Raw genomic sequence first — 23,035 nt, 5'->3', positions numbered from 1 at the left:
GCAGATAGTGGATAAGAATAGTTAGGCACATAGTGGATTAGAATAGTTAGGCACATATTGGATAAGAATAGTTAGGCACATATTGGATAAGAATAGTTAGGCACATAATGAGTTAGAATAGTTAGGCACATATTGGATTAGAATAATTAGGCACATATTGGATTAGAATAATTAGGCACATAGTGGATTAGAATAGTTAGGCACATAGTGGATTAGAATAGTTAGGCACATAGTGGATAAGAATAGTTACGCAGATAGTGGATAAAAATAGTTAGGCACATAGTGGATAAGAATAGTTAAGCACATATTGGATAAGAATAGTTGAAGCACATATTGGATAAGAAAAAGTTAAAGCACATAGATAGAATAGTTAGAACACATATTGGATTAGAATAGTTAGGCAGATAGTGGATTAGAATAGTAAGGCACATATTGGATTAGAATAGTTAGGCACATATTGGATTAGAATAGTTGAAAGCAGATAGTAGATAAGAATAGTTGAAGCAGATAGTGATGACAAGAATAGTTAGCCAACACATAGTGAGATAAGAACAGTTGAAGCACATAGTGATTAGAATAGTTAGGCACATATTGGATAAGAAATAGTTAAGCACATATTGGATAAGAATAGTTAGGCACATAATGAGTTAGAATAGTTGAAGCACATATACTGATTAGAATAGTAAAGCACATATTGGATTAGAATAATTAGGCACATAGTGGATTAGAATAGTTAGGCACATAGTGGATAAGAATAGTTACGCAGATAGTGGATAAAAATAGTTAGGCACATAGTGGATAAGAATAGTTAGGCACATATTGGATAAGAATAGTTAGGCACATATTGGATAAGAATAGTTAGGCACATATTGGATAAGAATAGTTAGACACATATTGGATTAGAATAGTTAGGCAGATAGTGGATTAGAATAGTAAGGCACATATTGGATTAGAATAGTTAGGCACATATTGGATTAGAACAGTTGAAGCAGATAGTGATAAGAATAGTTGAAGCAGATAGTAGATAAGAATAGTTAAGCACATAGTGGATAAGAACAGTTAGGCACATATTGGATAAGAATAGTTAAGCACATATTGGATAAGAATAGTTAGAGCACATATTGGATAAGAATAGTTAGACACATATTGGATTAGAATAGTTAGGCAGATAGTGGATTAGAATAGTAAGGCACATATTGGATTAGAATAGTTAGGCACATATTGGATTAGAATAGTTAGGCAGATAGTGGATAAGAATAGTTAGGCAGATAGTGGATAAGAATAGTTAGGCACATAGTGGATAAGAATAGTTAGGCACATAGTGGGTTAGAATAGTTAGGCACATAGTGGATAAGAATAGTTAGGCACATATTGGTTTACAATAATTAAGCACATAGTGGATAAGAACAGTTAGGCACAAAGTGGATAAGAAAAGTTTGGCACATAGTGGATAAGAATAGTTTGGCACATATTGGATTAGAATAGTTAGACACATATTGGATAAGAATAGTTAGGCACATATTGGATAAGAATAGTTAGGCACATAGTGGATTAGAATAGTTAGGCACATAGTGGATAAGAATAGTTAGGCACATATTGGATAAGAATAGTTAGGCACATAGTGGATTAGAATAGTTAGGCACATATTGGATAAGAATAGTTAGGCACATATTGAGTTAGAATAGTTAGGCAGATAGTGGATACGAATAGTTAGGCACATAGTGGATTAGAATAGTTAGGCACATAGTGGATGAAGAACAGTTACGCAGATAGTGGATAAAAAAATAGTTAGGCACATAGTGGATAAGAACAGTTGAAGCACATATTGGATAAAATAGTTGGCACATATTGGATCAGAATAGTTGAGCACATATTGGATTAGAACAGTTAGGCAGATAGTGGATTAGAATAGAGAGGCACATATTGATCAGAACAGTTAAGCACATATTGGATTAGAATAGTTAGGCAGATAGTGATTAGAATAGTTAGGCAAGATAGTGGATTAGAACAGTTGAAGCACATATTGGATTAGAACAGTTAGCAGAAGTGACAAGAACAGTTAAGCAGATAGTGATAAGAATAGTTAAAGCACACAGTGAATAGAACAGTTGAAACACATAGTGGATAAGAATAGTTAAGCACATATTGATTAGAATAGTTGAAGCAGATAGTGGATGAGAATTGTTAGGCACATATTGGATTAGAATAGTTAGGCAGATAGTGGATGAGAATTGTTAGGCACATAGTGGATAAGAATAGTTAGGCACATAGTGGATAAGAATAGTTAGACATATAGTGGATAAGAATAGTTAGACACATAGTGGATAAGAATAGTTAGGCAGATAGTGGATAAGAATAGTTAGGCAGATAGTGGATAAGAATGGTTAGGCAGATAGTGCATTAGAATAGTTAGGCAGATAGTGGATAAGAATAGTTAGGCACATAGTGGATAAGAATAGTTAGGCAGATAGACAAATGGATCATTTCTTTGATGAATGAAGAGAAATAAAAGAAACCAAACTCCAGACGATAGATAAAATGAGGCTTACAAATCTGCGAATAAATTAATATGTAAAGAAAAATGAATGATTGGCGGTTTCTTACAATTTACTCCCAGGAAAATTCTTTTACTGACAGCTGGAGGTATTCCGTTTACTGCAATACACAGATATGCACCCATGTGTAGTCGGCTCACTTTGTTAATGTTGAGGTAACTTCCGTTCGTGGAGAGTACTGTAGAGAAAACACAGTAACTTGTTCGTACTATTGAACAAACGTGAACGCTGGTTCTTATCGCATTAAAAACACAATAGCTGGTTTATATTATAGAGAAAACAAAGTAACTCGCTCATGCTGTGAAAAAACACAGTAACTGGTCTGTACTGTAGAGAACACAGTAACTCGTTCATACCATAAAGAAACACATTAACTGGTTCATAATGTATAGAAACCAGTTTCTAGTTCATATTACAAATGGAATCACATGAATCTGTTTATTAGATAGAAAAAACACAGTAAGATGTTCATATGGTAGAGAAAATACAGTAATTCGTTGTTACTGGAAAGAAACGCAGTAACTGGTTCACGCTATACAGAAAGCATGGTAAATATTTCATATTACACGGACAATATTACAACTCCTTCATATTCTAGAAACAACGTACGAGGTAACTGCTTCATACTTTAAAGTGAACGTGGTAATTGGTTCATACTATAGAGATAATGTGGTAACTGGTTAATACTTTAAGGTGAACATTGTAATTGGTTCATACTATAAGAATAAGGTGGTAACTGCTTCATACTTTAAAGTGAACATGGTAATTGGTTTATACTATAGAGATAATGTGGTAACTGCTTCATACTTTAAAGTGAACATTGTAATTGGTTCATACTATAAGAATAAGGTGGTAACTGCTTCATACTTTAAAGTGAACATGGTAATTGGTTTATACTATAGAGATAATGTGGTAACTGCTTCATACTTTAAAGTGAACATGCTAATTGGTTCATACTATAGAGATAATGAGGTAACTGCTTCATACTTTAAAGTGAACATGGTAAATTTAGCGTCACAAATAAACTCTATAGAAAAGTACTTTACAAAATAATGTAATAAAACATTCCACTAAACTGAATTATTATACCACAGTGCAGGAACGTTTAACAGTCGTAAAGCTTAACGTAGTGTTTTTCTTATAACAAAGCCCCATCGAGCTGAGCCCACGAAGGGGAATCGAACCCCTGATTTTAACGTTGTAAATCCGGAGACATACAGCTGTACTAGCGGGTAGCAGCTTAGCCTCCTCACAACTTTCTACTAGGAGAGAAATATTCGAAAGTTAAACACAAATATTACCAAGTTTGTGATAATTTGTTTGAATTTAAGCACAAAACTAAACAATGGGCTATCTCTGCACTGCCCACTACGGGTATCAGAACCGGATTTCTGGTGTTATCAGCCCGTTGCGCCACTTTGAAGGAAGGGACCTCACTGAACTCCCATGTAGAATTTTCTCATCCTAACATATTCATTTTATAGAATTGTGAACCAAAAACTATTGTATTAATTTTTTTCGCTAGAAGTTTATGAACTGGATTATTTTAATATAATGAACCTTCTTTTGTTTAACTGTTTGGCTTTAAAAAGTGTTGTATATAAAATAGTCTTCTGTTGTTTTATATTAAGAATATACTTTTACTATAAACTGCATAGAGTTATGTTCTTACATTTGTCAACCATTTTGTCCACCACAACACACTTCTGCAGTTAAATATTCATTCATTTTTACTTACCTTTTTTATTACCCAATGAAATCGCTTGCTCATCCTCTCGTCGCCACGTAATTTCCGGTTCAGGAGATCCCGAAGCTATGCACTTCAGACTAGCATGTTCTCCTTCCCTCACCTCAGTGTCTTTGCTTGTAAGCGTTTCGTCAATTTTAGGGGGAACTTAGAACAAGAGATATTTGACAGCAATTATTATTATTAAACACGAAATTGAAAATTGAAATAAAACATTAATTATTTTATGGATATCACTTCGCTGGTCAACTAGCTGACATTTCTAAAAGTGGTTATCTTCTATCATGCTGCAGAACTTAGTTCAACAGTGGACATTCTGGAAATGTAAAAAATGAAAAAGTTATAACTTTTAGAATACAAGATCCGTAAACTGAAACGTACGTTACTCGTTATCTGTTATACAATAGAAAAATGAAATAACTAACTCCATCAATTTATTTTGACATGGAAAGACTAGAATCCATGATATGTTTCACTTCCCTTCCACAAGACGTATGGCACGATTTGTCAACAAAAAAATTATATAAGCAAAATATTTCAAACAAAAGTTAGAATGTTATCATTAGAAACTGTGCTGTTCGTTGTTTTTATTATAAAAGAAATAATAATAAATAAATGTTCTTCTATATCAAAGTAGCAAGAGCTACAATTTGTTGATTTTCTTTGCTAACAGAACTGAAGGTAAAAATAACTTTGTTCATTATTTACTGATTTAGCTTCTATTTTTACAGTGCTTTTTTCTAATTTTGTATTTTTTATTATTTCAAACAAAGCATGATAATTCTTAAGATTTTGACAAACATTATTTAATCTCTTAGATTTCCTATTATTTTAATAGTTAGGTACGGAGTTACATTGTGTTACATTATTTATTATGTTTCTTTACTACTTGTTACATTATTTATTATGTTTCTTTACTACTTGTTACATTATTTATTATGTTTCTTTACTATTTGTTACATTATTTATCGTAACTTGTTGTGCTTTTCCTTCAATGGTATTTGTTTCATTTCTACAAAGTATTACATAAGAGCACTTACTGTTATTACAAGTTTAACCCTCAGTTGGTAGGGTAAAAACTACTGTTTACAGTAGACTACAAAAAATTCATCTTCAAAATTACTGTTTACAGCAGACTATAAATAGTGCTTTATAATTACTATTTACATCATACTACAAGTAGTGCTTTAACATTAATGTTTGCGCCACACTACGAATGGTTTAATTTTAAAATATTTCGATAACTTTGAGATTAAATATATACGAGGTCTGTTCCAAGTTCACTGTGTCGGTATTTGGGTATTGATGTTGTTAAATACCCAGGAGGGTCAGGTACATTTGACCTCTTCCTCCCTCCCGAACGATTATAGCGTCTGTCTTTAGGTTTTTTTTTAAGCTTTTGGCCAGAGTAAAAGTATAACATTATACTCAGGCCCATTTCAGGGCTCAGTCCATGCATGGACGAACAAGAAGTTTTTTTGTTTTTTTCTTCATTTAATTTTTTTTTTTTTTTTGTATTTTCATATATATATATATTTTTTTTTGTATTTTCTCCTTTTTATCGATTGAGAGAATGCTACTACTACTTGTAGTAACACACACACACACAAAAAAAAGAAAGTAATAATAATTATTATTATTCAATACTTGAATAATAATTCAAAAAGAGAAAGAAAAAAAAAAATCAAAATAATAATGATTAAAAAAGAAAATAATAATTATAATAATAAAAAGAAACAAGGACTAAGTGTCTAGTGCATAGTGGCCAGCTTGTGTTACATTTCTTAAATATATGTTAAAAGGGGAGAGGTATTTAGGACCATTTACATCATGTACGTGATATCTGTCGAGATCACACATTAAGTTATTTTTATGCCAATTTTTATTGAAATATTTTAGAGAATTATGCAAGAGTCTTTCAGATATTGTGTCTATGTTTGCATACTTGTGCATGAATGTGGTTGAGGTGCTACGTGGTACTTTATATGCTGAAGTTAGTACTGAATTTTGTATACGTTGAAGTTTCTGTACATGTGTGGGTGCTATGTTAATCCAGGCAGGTGATGCATATTCTATTGTTGGTCTAATGTACGTTTTGTAGATTTTAAGTATGTTGTCTGGTGATGTTCCTTGGATTTTACCTGAAAGACTTCTTGCATAGTTTGCTCTTTTCCAGATTCGTATCAGTACATTTTTAATATGTGGTAACCACGTTAATTTTGAATCATAGGTTAGACCTAGAAATTTAGCAGAAGTAGCAGTCAGTAAAAGTGATCCATTCATATAGAGTTTTGGTGGATCTTTTTTCAGCTTATTCAGTCTGCTGAATAATATGACTTAGGTTTAGGAATATTGATTTTGATTCTATATTTCTGGCAGTATTCTTCGATGTTATTTAGGACTGGTTGTAGGTTCGTTGCTGCTATTGACGGAGTGGGGGCACTTTTCCAGACTGCTACATCGTCAGCGAACTGTGATGCATAACCTAAATTTAGGTCCGACAGAGGCATATTACTCACGTACATGATAAATAATATAGGGCTAACAACCCCTCCCTGCGGGACTCCTGCTTCGGGTGAAAAGGACCCTGAGTGGGCCCCATTTACATTTACTTTACACATTCTGTTATCCAGGAAGTTGGACAGCCAGCGAATAGTTTCCTGGGGTAATGCCATTTCAAGTAATCTGTGACGTAAGCCATTATGCCACACTGTGTCAAATGCTTTCTCAATGTCGAGAAAGCAAGCTACAGTGCATTCTTTTTGTTGAAGCTGTCGGTAATTGATTCTGTAAGTCGAATCAGGTACGAGGTCTGTTCAAAAAATACGCGGACTGTTTGAATTGCGCGGCTCCAGTTGGTTCCAGTGGAATCCGCTTGGTGTCGCTAGGTTTGCACAGATCAGCTGATTACGACGCCATTTCTCGATTGCAGATATCTTCATTTGTGTATTAGCTACGCGGTTTTAAGTGAAGTGCGATTTTTTCGTTTGGCGGATTTCAGAATGAATGACCTGAAGGAGCAACGACTTGCTGTGAAATTTTGTGTTAAACTTGGAAAATCTGCGACTAAAACTTTTGCTATGCTTAACACGGCTTACGGTGATGTTGCTATGAAACGTACGGCATGTTTCAAGTGGCATGAACGTTTTAAGGATGGTCGACAGTCCATTGAAGATGATGAGCGTCCTGGACGTCCTTCCACATCAACTGACGACCCACACGTCGACAAAATCAACACCCTGGTGCGGGCAAATCGACGTCTGACTGTTAGGGAGCTTGCTGAAGAGTTTGGGATATCAGTTGGATCTTGTTACGAGATTTTGACCGAAAAATTGAAGATGCACCGCGTTGCTGCGAAATTTGTGCCTCAGAACTCGTGCGTTTTTGGTCAAACACTCGATCACTGTTCTTTCCCACCCTCCCTACTCACCTGACCTTGCTCCTTGCCATGATTTTATGTTCCCCAAACTCAAAAGACCATTGAAAGGAAGAAGATTTGAGACGATTCCCGAGATTAAGGCAAATGCGACGAAGGAGCTGGAGGACATTACAAAGGAAGCGTACCAGGACTGTTTCAACAAGTGGAAACACCGTTGGGATAAGTGTGTGCGTTGGGGAGGAGAGTACCTTGAAGGGGTCCCAGACCTGTAACTTCTAAATAAAGTACTTTTTTTTTATGACGTCAGTCCGCGTATTTTTTGAACAGCCCTCGTATATATGTTTTAACACACTTTTACAGCAGCAGAACAGGTCATTTGTATGACATTAGATTTTTGTTGCTGTTTTCTGAGTAAAGAACTACACAAAGAACTGTCTGCACTCGGTGTACTGCAGAGAATCAAACCTCTAACTTTAGAGTTTCACGTCTGTAAACTTGCTGGGAGAGGGAAGAAGTCGAACTGCTATGTATCAGACCTACCGCTTGGTGCGCTGTGAGTCCGTTTATAGTTTTCAGACTGAGTGGACAGACTAAATATTAAACATGTTTAGTTTAGGCATGAAACAATTTACAGTTTAAAATCAGTTAGTAAAGCACTTCAAAAGAAACTTTTCAACAACCTCTTATACATAGAATGTTATTGCAACAACTGACCAAACCTCCAAACAGCTTATCCATAAATCAAGCCATGAAAGAGGTGGACAATGTGTCTAATGTGGAGTCTGTCATTTAATATACAGTTTATAACGCAAGCTTTAACTAGATTTGCTTTGATAATAAGCTGTTTACATTAGACAATAATAAACATGTGAAACTTTAAGGTAATTCCTAAAGCTTGCATTCAAAATATCATTGAATTTCTTAGTCCTAACGTTACGACTCTGTTCAATGAGATATTCATATTTTATCAAGCAGTGTTCTTATACACGTTCAAGTCAACTGTAATTTCAGAGAAATCCTTGAATAATAGCTTTTTACATCATAGTCACGTTTTGTTATATGCTTTGAATGACGTTATGCCTTCCCTAAATATTGTTAATATTTTATCTGTTTTTTTGCATGAAATTATTCCAAGTTATTACATTACCTTAAACTGGATTTAAATAGGAAAGAAAACTTGTGCCATTAAGTTTTTTGTTTTACGACACTCATATAAATATTATTACAATGTCCTTTTCAGGCCCAGAAATAAGCTTAAATATTTTGTACCATGCAAGGTTATAACATGTTAGATCTGAGTCTATAACAATGATATAATATGTTAGACTAACGCTATGCACAAAATATTAATACCTCGCGGCTGTATCCTAACAATATAAAATGAACTTCTATGAATAATAGATTTGATATGTGTTGAATACTTGCTGGTTATGATCTTCAAGCTAATTAAAACTACCATCGGGAACTCTGTATTGTTACAACATAAATATAACGTGGGTTCCAAATGCAATTATTAAATATATATATTTTTTCAAATCTTCTTGTAGAACAAGAGTCACAAAACTTTTAAGAAAAATCTGGACTTAAAAAACATTAAAACATGACAAACTCTTTTTGACAACCAAGAATCGAAAAATAACTTATTACTGGTCGGAGAATGCGAGCATTATTAGCAAAGTGTAAAGAAGCACGTTCACCGATCGTAAATTATACAATAATAATTTTGTAAAAATCTACTTTATCACATATATATATATATATATATATATATTGTCTTATTGCACAGTAATTACAAGGTTATTTATCATTGGTAAGAGTATTAGCTGGTTGAATCATGAATGATATTTTGAGTGTATACCTCACAATATTGTTTAAACTGTGATACCAACTGATAAAACCCGGTACTTTCTAATTTTTATAAGTAGGAAGTATATTTAATTAACGATATTTTTACTAGATTAATTTCAATTTTTTAACTAAGTAGATAGCATACTTCGATCGTAGGTTAATATCAAGTGGATAATTACTACGAACTATCGTTTCGTACTTTTTAGACAAACTCAGTTTCAAGAGTTTTAGTTATAAAACGCTTTATTAAAAGATAAAGTTAACTGAAATCTAAACTGTGTTTTAGTTGTAAAACGATTTATTAATAAGAAGTTAAACCTTATGTTCTTTATTAAGATGAGACTGGTTGAATGTTCTAACAGTGTTTTGAACGTTAAGTGTATAAAAATTAAGTTAGTTAAGATACTAACTTTTTGGTTGTTAAGAACTTTATTAAGACGAGAATAGTCAATATTCTACCAAATCATCTCTCAAATCAACCATATATAAGGTTACAGTTCACTGATTTACCAAAACAGATGACCATTGTTCAATTTTAACATGTCATATTGATAAACAACTGAGGAGTAATGTTATTATTTTTTAGAAATAATATTGTTGTAAATATTACGGTTCATAGATGTCTCGATCCCCATACGTAAGTATTGAACATGCAAAGTGATCTGTGTTTAGACCTGTTATTAAATAACCAAGTCATTACTGCAACAGCCTGCCTCTAGTCGCTAAAAAGTAATTCCATTGTAAAGCCATTCTTTTCAGGACGTAAATATTGGAAACTTATGCTACGTTATCAGAGAATTTTATTAAATGATAAATAGAAAGAAAATAGTTTCTGGTACGGCTAATTAAAGAACGTTTCTGGACGGTTCGTCGTACATTTGATGAGCTTATCTTGAGCAATTTGAAATATAGATGTCGTGTTTTACTTATTATTTTGAATTAATCGCCTGTAGGCCAAACAACCAGCTTATAATGATGGGATGCAATCTTAATGTGGTTCTTTTACGTTTAATTTCCTTGGATGTTCATTTTCGTGTCATATTTCTTAAGTCGGTATATTGTACAGAAATATCATCATTAACTTATCAGCAGTATTTCTTCTGACCTATATTTTACTTGATTTTGATCACTCCTGTTTGATTGGAAAATTAAATAAAATAATATTTTCTGACCTAAGCCTAGCAAGAGGTTGATTATGTAAACAGACCATTAAATGTATTCCTGATGCGTTTTAGGCTATCAAGTGAAGCAAAACAAACTTCTGTTGCCAATAATATATTCTCGAAAGTATTTCTTATATATCAGCATAAGTTTTTGACTCTTTAGTTACCGAATAAAAGCTTGTAGACAGAAGTTGTATTGGAAATACAAGTTCTGAGTTGGTAAAAGTTACTTGTATTATCCCGCGATTCACTGAACACGCACACAAAACCAACTTCACCTTCCTTTAAACTTTGCTTTTTCTGTTGTTTTTTTTTCTTTTCGTGCTTAAAAATATTGGGATTAGTTTATCTATTTCATTGTATCTCTAAAACATACAAAAGACTGTTTGTTCTGTGCTATCTGTGGAAATCCAATTACACATTCTAGCTTTATAAGATTTTCGATCAGCTGCCGGTAGGACTTACAAATGTTGATAAAAATCCAATATTTTACTTAAAAAAGAATTACAATAAATTTAAATTATATGTTGAAAGTTCAAAGTTCGTAAAGGATTTTGAACTTTGAAATTTCGTTCTTTTCTACCTATTTCTCAGGTATTTCTCTAAACAATGAATATTTCAGATTTCTTATCGATATAAGTAACCACCATCACATGAATTTACCCTTTAATCACAATATGTTGTCTAACCAATGACTTCACCCCATCATTAATTTCTGAGTTAGGCTAAACATTAAAAGGTAAACATTTGATCATTGTCTATGCTACAGGCGGTGAAACATTAGAAAAGTTTTGATTAGAATACTTGTTTTATTCTAATTCATCTTTATTACGAAAAGAGAAGTATGTACGCAGGTTCAGTAGTATACAATATACAGCCAGGCAGAACTGACAAGCTATACCACGTAGAGGCCCATAGTGACAATCTGCAGTTAGGTTTAACTGACAAGCTATACCACGAAGAGGCCCATAGTGACAATCTGCAGTTAGGTTTAACTGACAAGCTATACCACGTAGAGGCCCATAGTGACAATCTGCAGTTAGGTTTAACTGACAAGCTATACCACGTAGAAGCCCATAGTGACAATCTGCAGTTAGGTTTAACTGACAAGCTATACCACGTAGAGGCCCATAGTGACAATCTGCAGTTAGGTTTAACTGACAAGCTATACCACGTAAAGGCCTATAGTGACAATCTGCAGTTAGGTTTAACTGACAAGCTATACCACGAAGAGGCCTATAGTGACAATCTGCAGTTAGGTTTAACTGACAAGCTATACCACGTAGAGGCCCATAGTGACAATCTGCAGTTAGGTTTAACTGACAAGCTATACCACGTAGAGGCCCATAGTGACAATCTGCAGTTAGGTTTAACTGACAAGCTATACCACGAAGAGGCCCATAGTGACAATCTGCAGTTAGGTTTAACTGACAAGCTATACCACGAAGAGGCCCATAGTGACAATCTGCAGTTAGGTTTAACTGACAAGCTATACCACGTAGAGGCCCATAGTGACAATCTGCAGTTAGGTTTAACTGACAAGCTATACCACGAAGAGGCCCATAGTGACAATCTGCAGTTAGGTTTAACTAACAAGCTATACCTCGTAGAGGCCCATAGTGACAACCTGCAGTTAGGTTTAACTGACAAGCTATACCACGTAGAGGCCTAGAGTGACAATCTGCAGTTAGGTTTAACTGACAAGCTAGACAGAGAAGAAAAAAACAGAAATGGAAAACATGGCATTTCCTCTGTTCTATGATTTAGTGATTGATTAAAACTAAGCAATGGGCTATCTGTGCTCATGATATCGAAACCCGGTTTCCAGCAGTATGAGTCTGCAGATATTCCGCTATACCACTGGGGGTGTGGGTCCTTCTGTTCAAAAAACATCGGTAATGTATTTATATAAGTTTTATCATACTAAACATACATATATATATACGTATGTATATAAATGTTTATGTGTGCTATAGAGTTGTGAAACTAAGAACACGTTAACAATTAACATTAAATTAGTAAGTACTGCTTACCAACAACCTTAATGTAGCCCACTTGGTTCTTCATAGGAGACGTGTTGATTTGGCACATGTACTGTCCTTTGTCTCTCATCTGTACATTTTTTATACGTAGCCACCACGTGCGGTGGCTATTGTGAGACACCTGGTAACGAGAGTTCCTGGTTATTACACGATTCGCCAAGGTTAGAAGGGTAGATCTGTCTGTATGAATCCATGCCACCTGTTGGTTAACAGAGAACAAAATAATCAACGCCTATAAAGAAATATGAAAAATATCATATTCTAGACTAAAATAACTAATTATTTTAGTTCACGAAGAGTAACCCCCATTATTTATGGATATATCTTTTAACCGGTTAAACAAATAAAGATTCTCTTAAAACCTTGTTGGACCATTCAATATAAAGGGTCCGGCATGGCAAGGTGGTTAAGGCACTGGACTCGTAATCTGAGGGTCGCGGGTTCGAATCCCCGTCACACCAAATATGCTCGTCCTTCCAGCCGTGGAGGCGTTATAATGTAACGGTTAATCCCACTATTCATTGGTAAAAGAGTAGCCCAAGAGTGAGCGGTGGGTGCTGATGACTAGATGCTTTCCCTCTAGTCTTACACTGTTAAAATTAGAGACAGTTAGCACAGATAGCCCTCGAGTAGCATTTGCGCGAAATTCAAACCAAACAAGCAAATCAATATAAAGTTGCTATCACAGCTCTTAAAACTGCTGTAAATATCTTGAAAGAAACAAAAAACATTAATTGTATTTCGTATCGCTTGCTGCAGACTTACGATGTAAGCGTTGTCTTATTTCAAAATTCACATCTGAAGTGATTTCAGCATTACATATTCAGAATTTTGTCATACATTAACTAACAGTCTTTAAGACACTAATGTTTGTTTGTCTTAGAGCAAAGTCATGTTGGACTATCTGCTGAGTCCACCGCGAGAACTCGAACATAGGATTTTAGCATAGTAAATCCGTTTATAAGTGTGACATCAATAAGGTTGTATTCCTTTAACTTACAAACTATCTGCTTGATGATAAAAAGCCTTACGTCCTTCTAATACAAATAAAGTTGGATCACAGGCTACTAATAACAATCACATATTTTCAATACCTCAGTCAACAATGTCTAGAAAAGTTATATTAACGAAAAAACATTTGAGGTTGAAATGTTAAGGAATAAATATTGTTAATCGATAAAATTTGACTGTCAGTTGATGTGTGTGTTTTTTTATACAGCAAAGCCCCATAGAGCTATTTGCTGTGTCCACTGAGGGTAATCGAACTCTTGATTTTAGCGTTGTAAATTCGTAGACTTATCGCTGTTCCAGCCATATACTGAGAGAAACAGAAAAAAGTAAAACATTAAGATAACAATTTTATAAAAAAATCGTTTTGACCTTTCTATAAATATACTCTTAAAAAAAAGAAACGCAAAAGACAAAATATGAGACAAATTGTTAACAAGTTTATTCCGGGTAGTTCTGTATGACATGTGTGAAACTTTGTACATTCACTGCTGAACATCCAAAGTCTGCAAAGGCGAAGTCCACGCTCACTTGTTGAAGTTTAACGTCAATAACGAGTATGCCCCCCGTGAGCATCAATAACTGCTTGGCATCTCCTGCCCATGGAAGCGATGAGATGACGAATCACATCCTGTGGAATGGCTGTCCACTCAGCCTGCAAAGCTGAGGTAGAGTCTGCGGTTGAGGTTGTCGCCGTCGCAGACGTCGGTCCAACTCGTCCCAAAGATGTTCGATGGGATTTTAATCTGGTGATATGAAGGGCCAGGGAAGAACGTTGATGTTGTGGTGTCTCAAGAAGACAGTGGTGAGTCGGTTTGTGTGAGGACGGGCGTTGTCATGTTGAAAAACGTCGTTGACGTTCACCATTATGGGTTGCACATGGGGCCTCAGAATTTCGTCGACGTATCGTTGAGCCGTAAGATTCCCTCGAATGTGCAAAAGGTCTGTTCTGGCATTGTAGGCGATGGCAGCCCACATCATGACGCTGCCACCACCAAATCTGTCAACATCCTGCACACAGTTTGCTACAAAACGTTCACCTCGGGGACGGTAAACACGGTTCCTTCCATCCTGCCTACGAAGCATAAAACGTGATTCATCGCTGAACCAAACATGCCTCCATCGTCGATGAGGCCATACCCGATGTGCCCGAGTCCACTGCAGCCGTACTTGACGATATTGCTGAGTGAGGATGACGCCTCTGACTGGACGTCGAGGTCGGATTCCTGCATCTCGTAGACGGTTGCGTACGGTCTGATCGGAAATCCTACGCAGCCCTAGTATAGTTGAGGCAGTAGACGTCGCAGTGGTGGTCCTATCCCGAAGGTGACGTAACCGGATGTAGCGATCTTGTGCGGGCGTGGTCACACGAGATCTGCCAGATCGTGGACGGTCACGAGTTGATCCATGTTGTTGATGACGATTTCATAGCGTTGTGATGGTGCTTGTGTGGACATTCACAGCTCTGGCAACATCTGATCGAGAATCGCCTGCTTCCAAGCGACCAATGGCGTGGTTAACTTGTGCTTCAGTCAGTCTTGGCGTAACTGTATTGCGTGTCGGTGGCTTAACACTGAGCTATGGAAACCGAGAACCCGTCACTTTTATAGGGATTTTGCACATGTTGCACTTGCAGAACATGCAGATCTCTCGAACAAATTTATTGGACACACATGCGTTTTGGCGAAAAATCCGATGTTTTCCTCCGTTTTCAAAGTGCACAACTTTTATTGTCATTTTGGTCTGACAATCAGTGCCTTAACACGTGTAACATCACATACTCTGAGCTTGTAACGTTATTACATAACGTTAAAATAAAAAAATATCCCTTTTGCGTTTATTGTTTTCAAGAGTATATATTAATATCTATTTCAGAAGACGAAGATATATTTAAAATTATGCTTGCACTTTACTACGCATGCGTTATTGAAATGTTTTCACCATAATGTCCTATCGGTACTAAATGCAGTAATTTTGGTAACAATAAAAACGTACTCTCTTGAAAAGTTACAAATATTATCTAATACGTCTCCTGCTATACATACTCAAATACTAGGCACACTTTATTAACACACACCGAAATAACAAAATCATTGCATTTCTCACAAATATAAGGTCATTCCGATTGTATTTGTATTCAGATACATATAATGGACTGCAGTGTAGGCCTTATAAAGGTCAGAAGCTGGAACAAACAACTAGATATGAATCATTAGTGGATCCAGCGTTAGCAGTACAATTGTTCTTGTCACTCAATTTAGCTTTCTACTCATAAACAAACCACTGGCGTTACGTATTAAAAATGAAAAAAAAAATACTGGATACAATAATAAAAATGTTCAATTAGACTATTTAAAATTAATCACTTCTCAATCTCTTACAAATTTCTCTAAAGTTACGTCATATATCATGCATCGTTTCCATTACGTCTGATTTTAACACTAGCAGATTAAGTGCTAAGGTTTTCATGGACGGATAAGGTGATATTCATAGCTTTGATGTGTAGCTTTTGAGTTTCGAAATTTTTGTGTAGGTCCATCATCTTTAGCGATGAATCTCATTGCTAGTTATCTGTTTCTAACGGAGAGCATCTTATAGAATATTCAATCCAACAATAACTTGAAAGATATAATGTAGTGACTGACAAGCCCATAGCTTTATATGAATAATTTAAACGCTACATGAGAAACAAGAAAGAGCATAGAAAACATGAATAATGTTGTTGTGGTTCCAGACGAAGGTGGTGTGCTATTTCGTCACATGTTAGCTATAAGGACATTTGATGGTATGTGCTAATAAGCAGTCCAAAGTACAAAAAATGAGTCCATTATGTATTATAACGAGTAATCATAGGCAAAATACGACATTCTCTCCCCAAGATATCTTTCGTAGCAGAACAATTATTAAACATGGGTCATTTCGCTTAAGTTTATTGTGCTACGACAACCTCATATGAACTCCTAATAAGTTTAGAAGATCAGTACTAGATGGACACAGTGTTGTTTCCAAGAACATAGAGAGTGATAGTAAAGACGAGAAATATATATACAAAATTAGGTAAAGTCGAGGTAACTACACTTAAAGTATCACTTAAATTCCTTTCCTAATAATAATAAATCGAGATATACCGTGGAAAATATAATTTGATAAGGTCTCGTGGGAAAGGAAGAGGTTGCGTATGTAACACAAATTGTGTTCCTGGATAGTATGTGTTATTTCTTAACTGCTTATGTTGTAAAAGCACAGAAAATGACCATTATTCCCTTCAAACTTTGCTTTTGTGACCTGGAAAATGAAATTTAGAAATTAACCTATTTTCTATGTAAAAACGAGTATATTTGCACATTTTCATTTATATAAGGTTTGAATAAAACAACATATGAATCAAGCCTTACATGTATTTATCCTAAAGTTATACAAAAATGTTTAGAAGTGCGTATTTTTTCGAGATTCGCGACTGTAATGTAAATCATTTTCACGTATCAGCCCCCAAATATAGTCTCCCATAATGTTTTCGTTATACGCTCCTTGGTAGCGGCGTTGAAAGTCCAGTATATCTTGGTGGAAGCGCTCGCCTTGCTCCTCTGAGTATGCTCCCATGTTCTTCTTGAATTTATCAAGGTGAGCGTCAAGGATATGGACTTTCAGGGACATCTTGCAGCCCATTTTGCTGTGGTTCTTCACCAGAGTCTCAACCAGTTCCACATAATTTTCGGTCTTGTGATTGCCCAAGAAGCCTCGAACCACTGCGACAAAGCTGCCCCAAGCTTTTTTCTCTTTCTACTGAGCTTTTTGGGAAATTGCACTCCAGAATCTTCTTTATTTATTGTTCAAAGAAGACACCAGCTTTGACCTTTGCCTCAGACAGCTAAGGGAAGAAGTCTCGAAGGTACTTGAAGACTTCAAACTCCTTATTAAGAGCTGTGACAACTTGTTTCATAAGACCCAGTTTTATGTGCAACGGTGGGAACAACACCCTCTATAGGTCCACTAGTGGCTTACACTTCCCATTGTGTCTCCCCACAGAAAACTCGGTCCGTTGTGGCCAGTGCTTTTTGTTGTAGTGCACTGCAGTGTCCCTGCTGTCTTAAAGCTAAAGAAACTTGGAAACTTGGTTTAGCTTCCTTGGAGAGCCATCAGGAATGCCACCATTTTGAAGTCTCCGATAACCTACCAGCCATACTCATCATACATCAAGGCTTCTGGCAAGGTCTTGATGTTGTTGTATTCCTCATGGCTCTCTTTTCCCCTCTGTACCATCCTGCAAAAGAGCAAAATAAAATTGTTATTATGAAGAATAAATTTATTTCATCCACAACTAATGTGTAAAAGATTTATGCAAAATATTTTATATGTGATATTTTTTTATACTATTAGATATTAAAAAATAAATTAAAAGATATTTAAATTTTAAAAGATCTAAAATGTGTATAATATAAAACCTTACTATTCAAGCAAGCAAATATTGTCCGTCTTACCTTCTAGAGTTTTTTTGCAGTACTCGTAGGTAAAACGAGGTGCCCAGAGTTTGTCTTGATCCCTGATAGTCATGCCGAAATATATCTTGTAGGCTTCACACATTTTAGCAGATACTGTCACAAAGTACTTTTTCCCTCTTGTCTTGAAAAATTGGCCACACATATAGCAAAATGTGTCTGGAGAATGCTTGCAGCTTCTTGATGCCATCTCTGATAAAATCAGATAGGTTTTGTGTTCACTTAGGTAGCTAGAACTAATCTGAAAAGGTGAGTGGTGAGCCCCTTTATGTATATTACTATGGAAAGTTCTAGAAAATTCTTGTAAGTTTTACAACATTCTAAACAGTTCTTAAAAATTCTTGTAAGTTCAAGAAACTTCTTTATCAGCTACTCAGCACTGAAAATACCTGAAATGTTCTGGATAATTTGAAAATTTCATCATCCAAGTCATAAAAGCAAAGTTTGAAGAAAAAAATAGGTCTTTTCCATTTACTTTAGACATAAGCAATAAGGAAATAACACTTTCTGCTCAGGACAAGAAAAAGTAAAAATTTTGTTACATAGTGTAATCAGTTAGTTAAGGATATTAAAACTCTAGTATGGGACGTGTTCACGTGTTCTTCAGGTGCAGTGTATTGTAGCAACTGAAACAATGCTCCCAGTTTTCATTCAATTTTTCACATGGTCGCTAACATAAACAGAACTAAACACGTAAAGCCTTTATTTTCAAGAAATTGTCGTTTCTACTTTTAAACTCTTTCAAAGTGTGTTTGTTTTTGTGTGTTTTTATAACAAAGCCACATCAGGCTGTCTGCTGAGTCCTCCGAGAAAAATCGAACCCCCTTCCGAAGTGACGTTTTCTATGAGTACTGACGAAAGCTCGTTCAATAAGACAATCACCATAGTTGAAAAAACACTAAAAGTGCCCTTTACGGATCTTAAAACTTGTTTCTTGACGTCCTGTGGTCCACTTTAGACGAACAGCATGAAGTCATCACACTGATACTTCATGTCAAAGGGAAAAAAGACGCTATAAACGTTTTGATGGACAAGTTGGTCTATTATCTTCAGGATACCTTTTTTTTTTGTAATTGGCAGATTCAATAAGATTGTTTTATAATGAAATTACATAAAGAGAAATACAGAATTGAAAGTTGATTCGTTTTGAATTAATTCCAAAATTGGATGTTGTGGGAAGTTTGTTTGTTTTGAATTTAGCGCAAAGCTACTTGAGGGCTATCTGTGCTAGCCGTCCCTAATTTACCAGTGTAAGACTAGAGGGAAGGCAGCTAGTTATCATTACCCACCGCCAACTCTTGGGCTACTCTTTTACCAACGAATAGTGCGATTGACCGTCACATTATAACGGCCCCACGGCTGAAAGGGCGAGCATGTCTGGCGCAAATGGGATGCGAACCCGCGACCTTCAGATTACGAGTCGCACGCCTTAACACGTTTGGCCATGCCGGGCCAAGGTAGTTAGGACACTTGATTTGTAATCTGAGGAATGCAGGTTCAAATTCCTGTCACACCAAACATGCTTGCTCGTTCAGCAGTGGGGGCGTTATAAAGTGACAGTCAATCACACTGTTCGTTGGTAAAAGAGTAGTCCAAAAGTTGGCGGTGGGTGGTGATGACTAGCTGCCTTCCCTCTAGTCTTACACTACTAAATTAGGGACGGCTAGCGCGGATGGCCCTCGTGTAACTTTGCGCGAACTTCAAAAAACAAAACTAACTATATTTTCCCCTTCCCTAGTAGTAAATTAATAATTTTAATGCGCTAAATGCATGATTTAGATACCCGTAGTGATCAGTGCAACCAGCTCTCAGAGTAGCTTTGTAATTAACAAGTAGGAATATGGAAACGTTTAACTCAAAATGCAGTTTCAAACATACGTATATTTACCTTTTCCTCAGTACTACTGAGACTTGAATTAAATACATCAAGGACAGCAATGTAAAACTTTGTTTGTTGTTGAACATCTCAATAAACTTCCATCTACACGTTATTTTGAAGACGATTTTCACTGCAATACGTTTCTTTGTTTCTTTGCAGTTAAGCACAATGTTACAAAATGAACGAGCTGCTTCGTCCATCACATGTGTGGAATTCCGGTTTCAAGTATTATAAATCCACTTGCAAACTGCACGATGAAGGAAGTACATTGCACTGTGTATATTTTGTCGTGTTTTTGCAATTAAAGGTTCCTCCTTGAGTAATTGAACTGAACTTTAGAAATGAAGGATACATTGTTTCAGACTGACAAATCGATGTGAGTGAAAAGTGTTTTTAATTATTATAAAAATAACTTTCGCACTTTTTAGTGAGTTTATATCTTTGTTATATATGGTAACCTGCCTTTGCCGTAGTTAATAAACTTACAAAATTGTTATGTATGACAACCTGCTTCTCACGTACTTAATCAGTTTATAACATTGTTATGTATGACAACCTGCTTCTCACGTACTTAATCTGTTTACAACATTGTTATGTATGAAAACTTGCCTGCAACGTATTTAACCAGTTTATAACATTGTTATGTATGAAAACCTGCCTCTCACGTATTTAATCAGTTTATAACCTTGTTATGTATGACAACCTGCTTCTCACGTACTTAATCTGTTTACAACATTGTTATGTATGAAAACTTGCCTGCAACGTATTTAACCAGTTTATAACATTGTTATGTATGAAAACCTGCCTCTCACGTATTTAATCAGTTTATAACATTGTTATGTATGACAACTTGCCTGCAACGTATTTAATAAGTTTATAACATTGTTATGTATGACAACCTGCTTCTAACGTACTTAATCAGTTTATAACATTGTTGTGTATGACAACCTGCCTGCAATGTATTTAATCAGTTTATAACATTGTTATGTATGACAACTTGCCTGCAACGTATTTAATAAGTTTATAACATTGTTATGTATGACAACCTGCCTGCAATGTATTTAATCAGTTTATAACATTGTTATGTAAGGCAACTTGTTATTCACGTATTTAGTGAGTTGAGAACTGTGAATTTGCTACCTGACTCTCGCATATTTGGTTAGTTTACAACATTGTCACACGTTGCAACTCGCTATCAATAGTATGATCATTAATAGAAACTTTTCAATGTGAATAAAAACCATTGTTTTCAGCTTCAGGTATTTGGTAACACCTTGATTCGGACAGAATTGTCCCTAATGAAAGTGATAGCTCGAGAGAGATAACCAGATTACAACGCCTTTTATCGATATGCAGATATTTTTAACAGAATTGCGGAAGCGACTGTCACACTTGTAACACACTCACAGCTTGATGTTGAGATCATTTTTATTATACTTTTGTACTCAGTACAGCTGAGACTTGAGTTAAATACACCTAGACGGTGCCATTATCACGCAACATACTTTCTTTAAACAAATATACATGTAGTTGTTTGATGTATTTTTTTGAGAATTTTAAATATGCCTTATAATACAAATATATTTGTAGGTAGCCATTCGTAAAAATATTATAAGATTTTATTGGGTTATGTTTTTTTTTTTTGCGATTACTGTTATCTTTGAATGAAATGTTAACTTCATGTCTACTTGAAGTGCCTTACCACGAAGTGTTGATTTTCGTTAAACCTGTTTTGCGTTCTACTCACGGTGCAATGTTGATTTACAAATGTGTTTATGTTTATTTGGTATATTTTACAACTGAGTGTGTGTGTATTTTCTTATAGGAAAGCCACATCGATCTTTCTGCTGAGTTCACCGAGGGGAATCGAATCCCCGATTTAGAGTTGTAAATCCGAAAACTTACCGCTGTACCATTTTACGACTGATAATACCTTACCATTGGAGAGTGAACTTCACTCTATTTGATTTTTGTATTGCATTATATACTTAAAAGTGGAAAATATTTTACTATTTTTTTTCTCCAGTACTGACCCTGCATGGCCAGGTAGTTAAGGCACTCGACTCGTAATCTGACGGTTGCGGGTTCGAATCCCCGTCACACCAAACATGTTCACCCTTTCATTCGTGGGCTTGTTATTATTTTGTTGGTAAAAGATTAGCCCAAGAGTTGACGGTGGGTGGTGATGACAAGTGGCCTTCCCTCTAGCTTACAATTTTAAATAAGGGACGGCTAGCGTAGATAGCCCTTGTGTAGTTTTACGTGAATTTCCAAAACAAACAATCTACAACATTATAAACCATTTTTCTCCGACTAAAACTCTAACCGTTAGAAGAACAAACTGAATGGAAGAGCTGGACAACAGAAGTAAAATTTTAATTAAAAATATTTGTATAAAATAAAGTTGTTGTTTTTTTCATTTATCCCAAGCAATAAAGTCTCTCAATTTTGTCTTTCGCAAAACGATCATGGTCTCGACAAGTTCAATTAAGATAATAATAAATTTGTCTGCTTTGTATCTATTGTAGCATGCAATATTCGTAGCAGTGTCTTCAATATATCTTAAAGATAACGAATATTTCGCAAACACATACATACCGTTTAATTTCTTTGAAAAGTGTCATAATAACAGCGAGTTGAATAACACTAAAACAGTTTCTTTCTGTCTTGTTTTTTGTTGATGCTGAACGCCGTTTACTGCTCATTAGTTTCGTGAAAACTATTTAACCGTACCTCTAATAGTTTCCGAAGTGCAACATGACTGAAGAGGAGAAAGTTTACTTCTACATTTAATATGTGATCGAATAAAGAAAAATTAATGAGAATTATTTTGTTTAGGAAACAGGAACTCTGATGCGAGCCTAATTAAAAGAATTACAGCTTTAGAAATAAAAGTTTCCTTGCAGTAATTGGTGGTC

The 23,035-nt window shown here is 35.3% G+C and overlaps 1 protein-coding gene across 4 annotated transcripts in view; it reads right to left on the bottom strand.

The window, feature by feature from the left end:
• LOC143249875 (neurotrimin-like) overlaps positions 1 to 23,035 on the bottom strand; it is a 202,779-nt gene that overhangs the window by 22,804 nt on the left and 156,940 nt on the right. For all 4 annotated transcript variants that reach the window (XM_076500460.1, XM_076500462.1, XM_076500461.1 and 1 more), the window contains 3 exons: positions 12,726 to 12,933; positions 4,294 to 4,449; positions 2,605 to 2,733 (listed from right to left, as the gene is read on the bottom strand). In XM_076500460.1, coding sequence (XP_076356575.1) covers positions 2,605 to 2,733; positions 4,294 to 4,449; positions 12,726 to 12,933 — 493 coding nt within the window. The remainder of the gene's footprint in view (positions 1 to 2,604; positions 2,734 to 4,293; positions 4,450 to 12,725; positions 12,934 to 23,035) is intronic.

This window comes from Tachypleus tridentatus, chromosome 4 (genome assembly GCF_004210375.1).
Source record: "Tachypleus tridentatus isolate NWPU-2018 chromosome 4, ASM421037v1, whole genome shotgun sequence".
Classification (NCBI taxonomy): Eukaryota; Metazoa; Arthropoda; class Merostomata; order Xiphosura; family Limulidae; genus Tachypleus; species Tachypleus tridentatus.
Note: the sequence above shows the minus strand (reverse complement) of the source record. Positions and strands in the feature narration are given on the sequence as shown.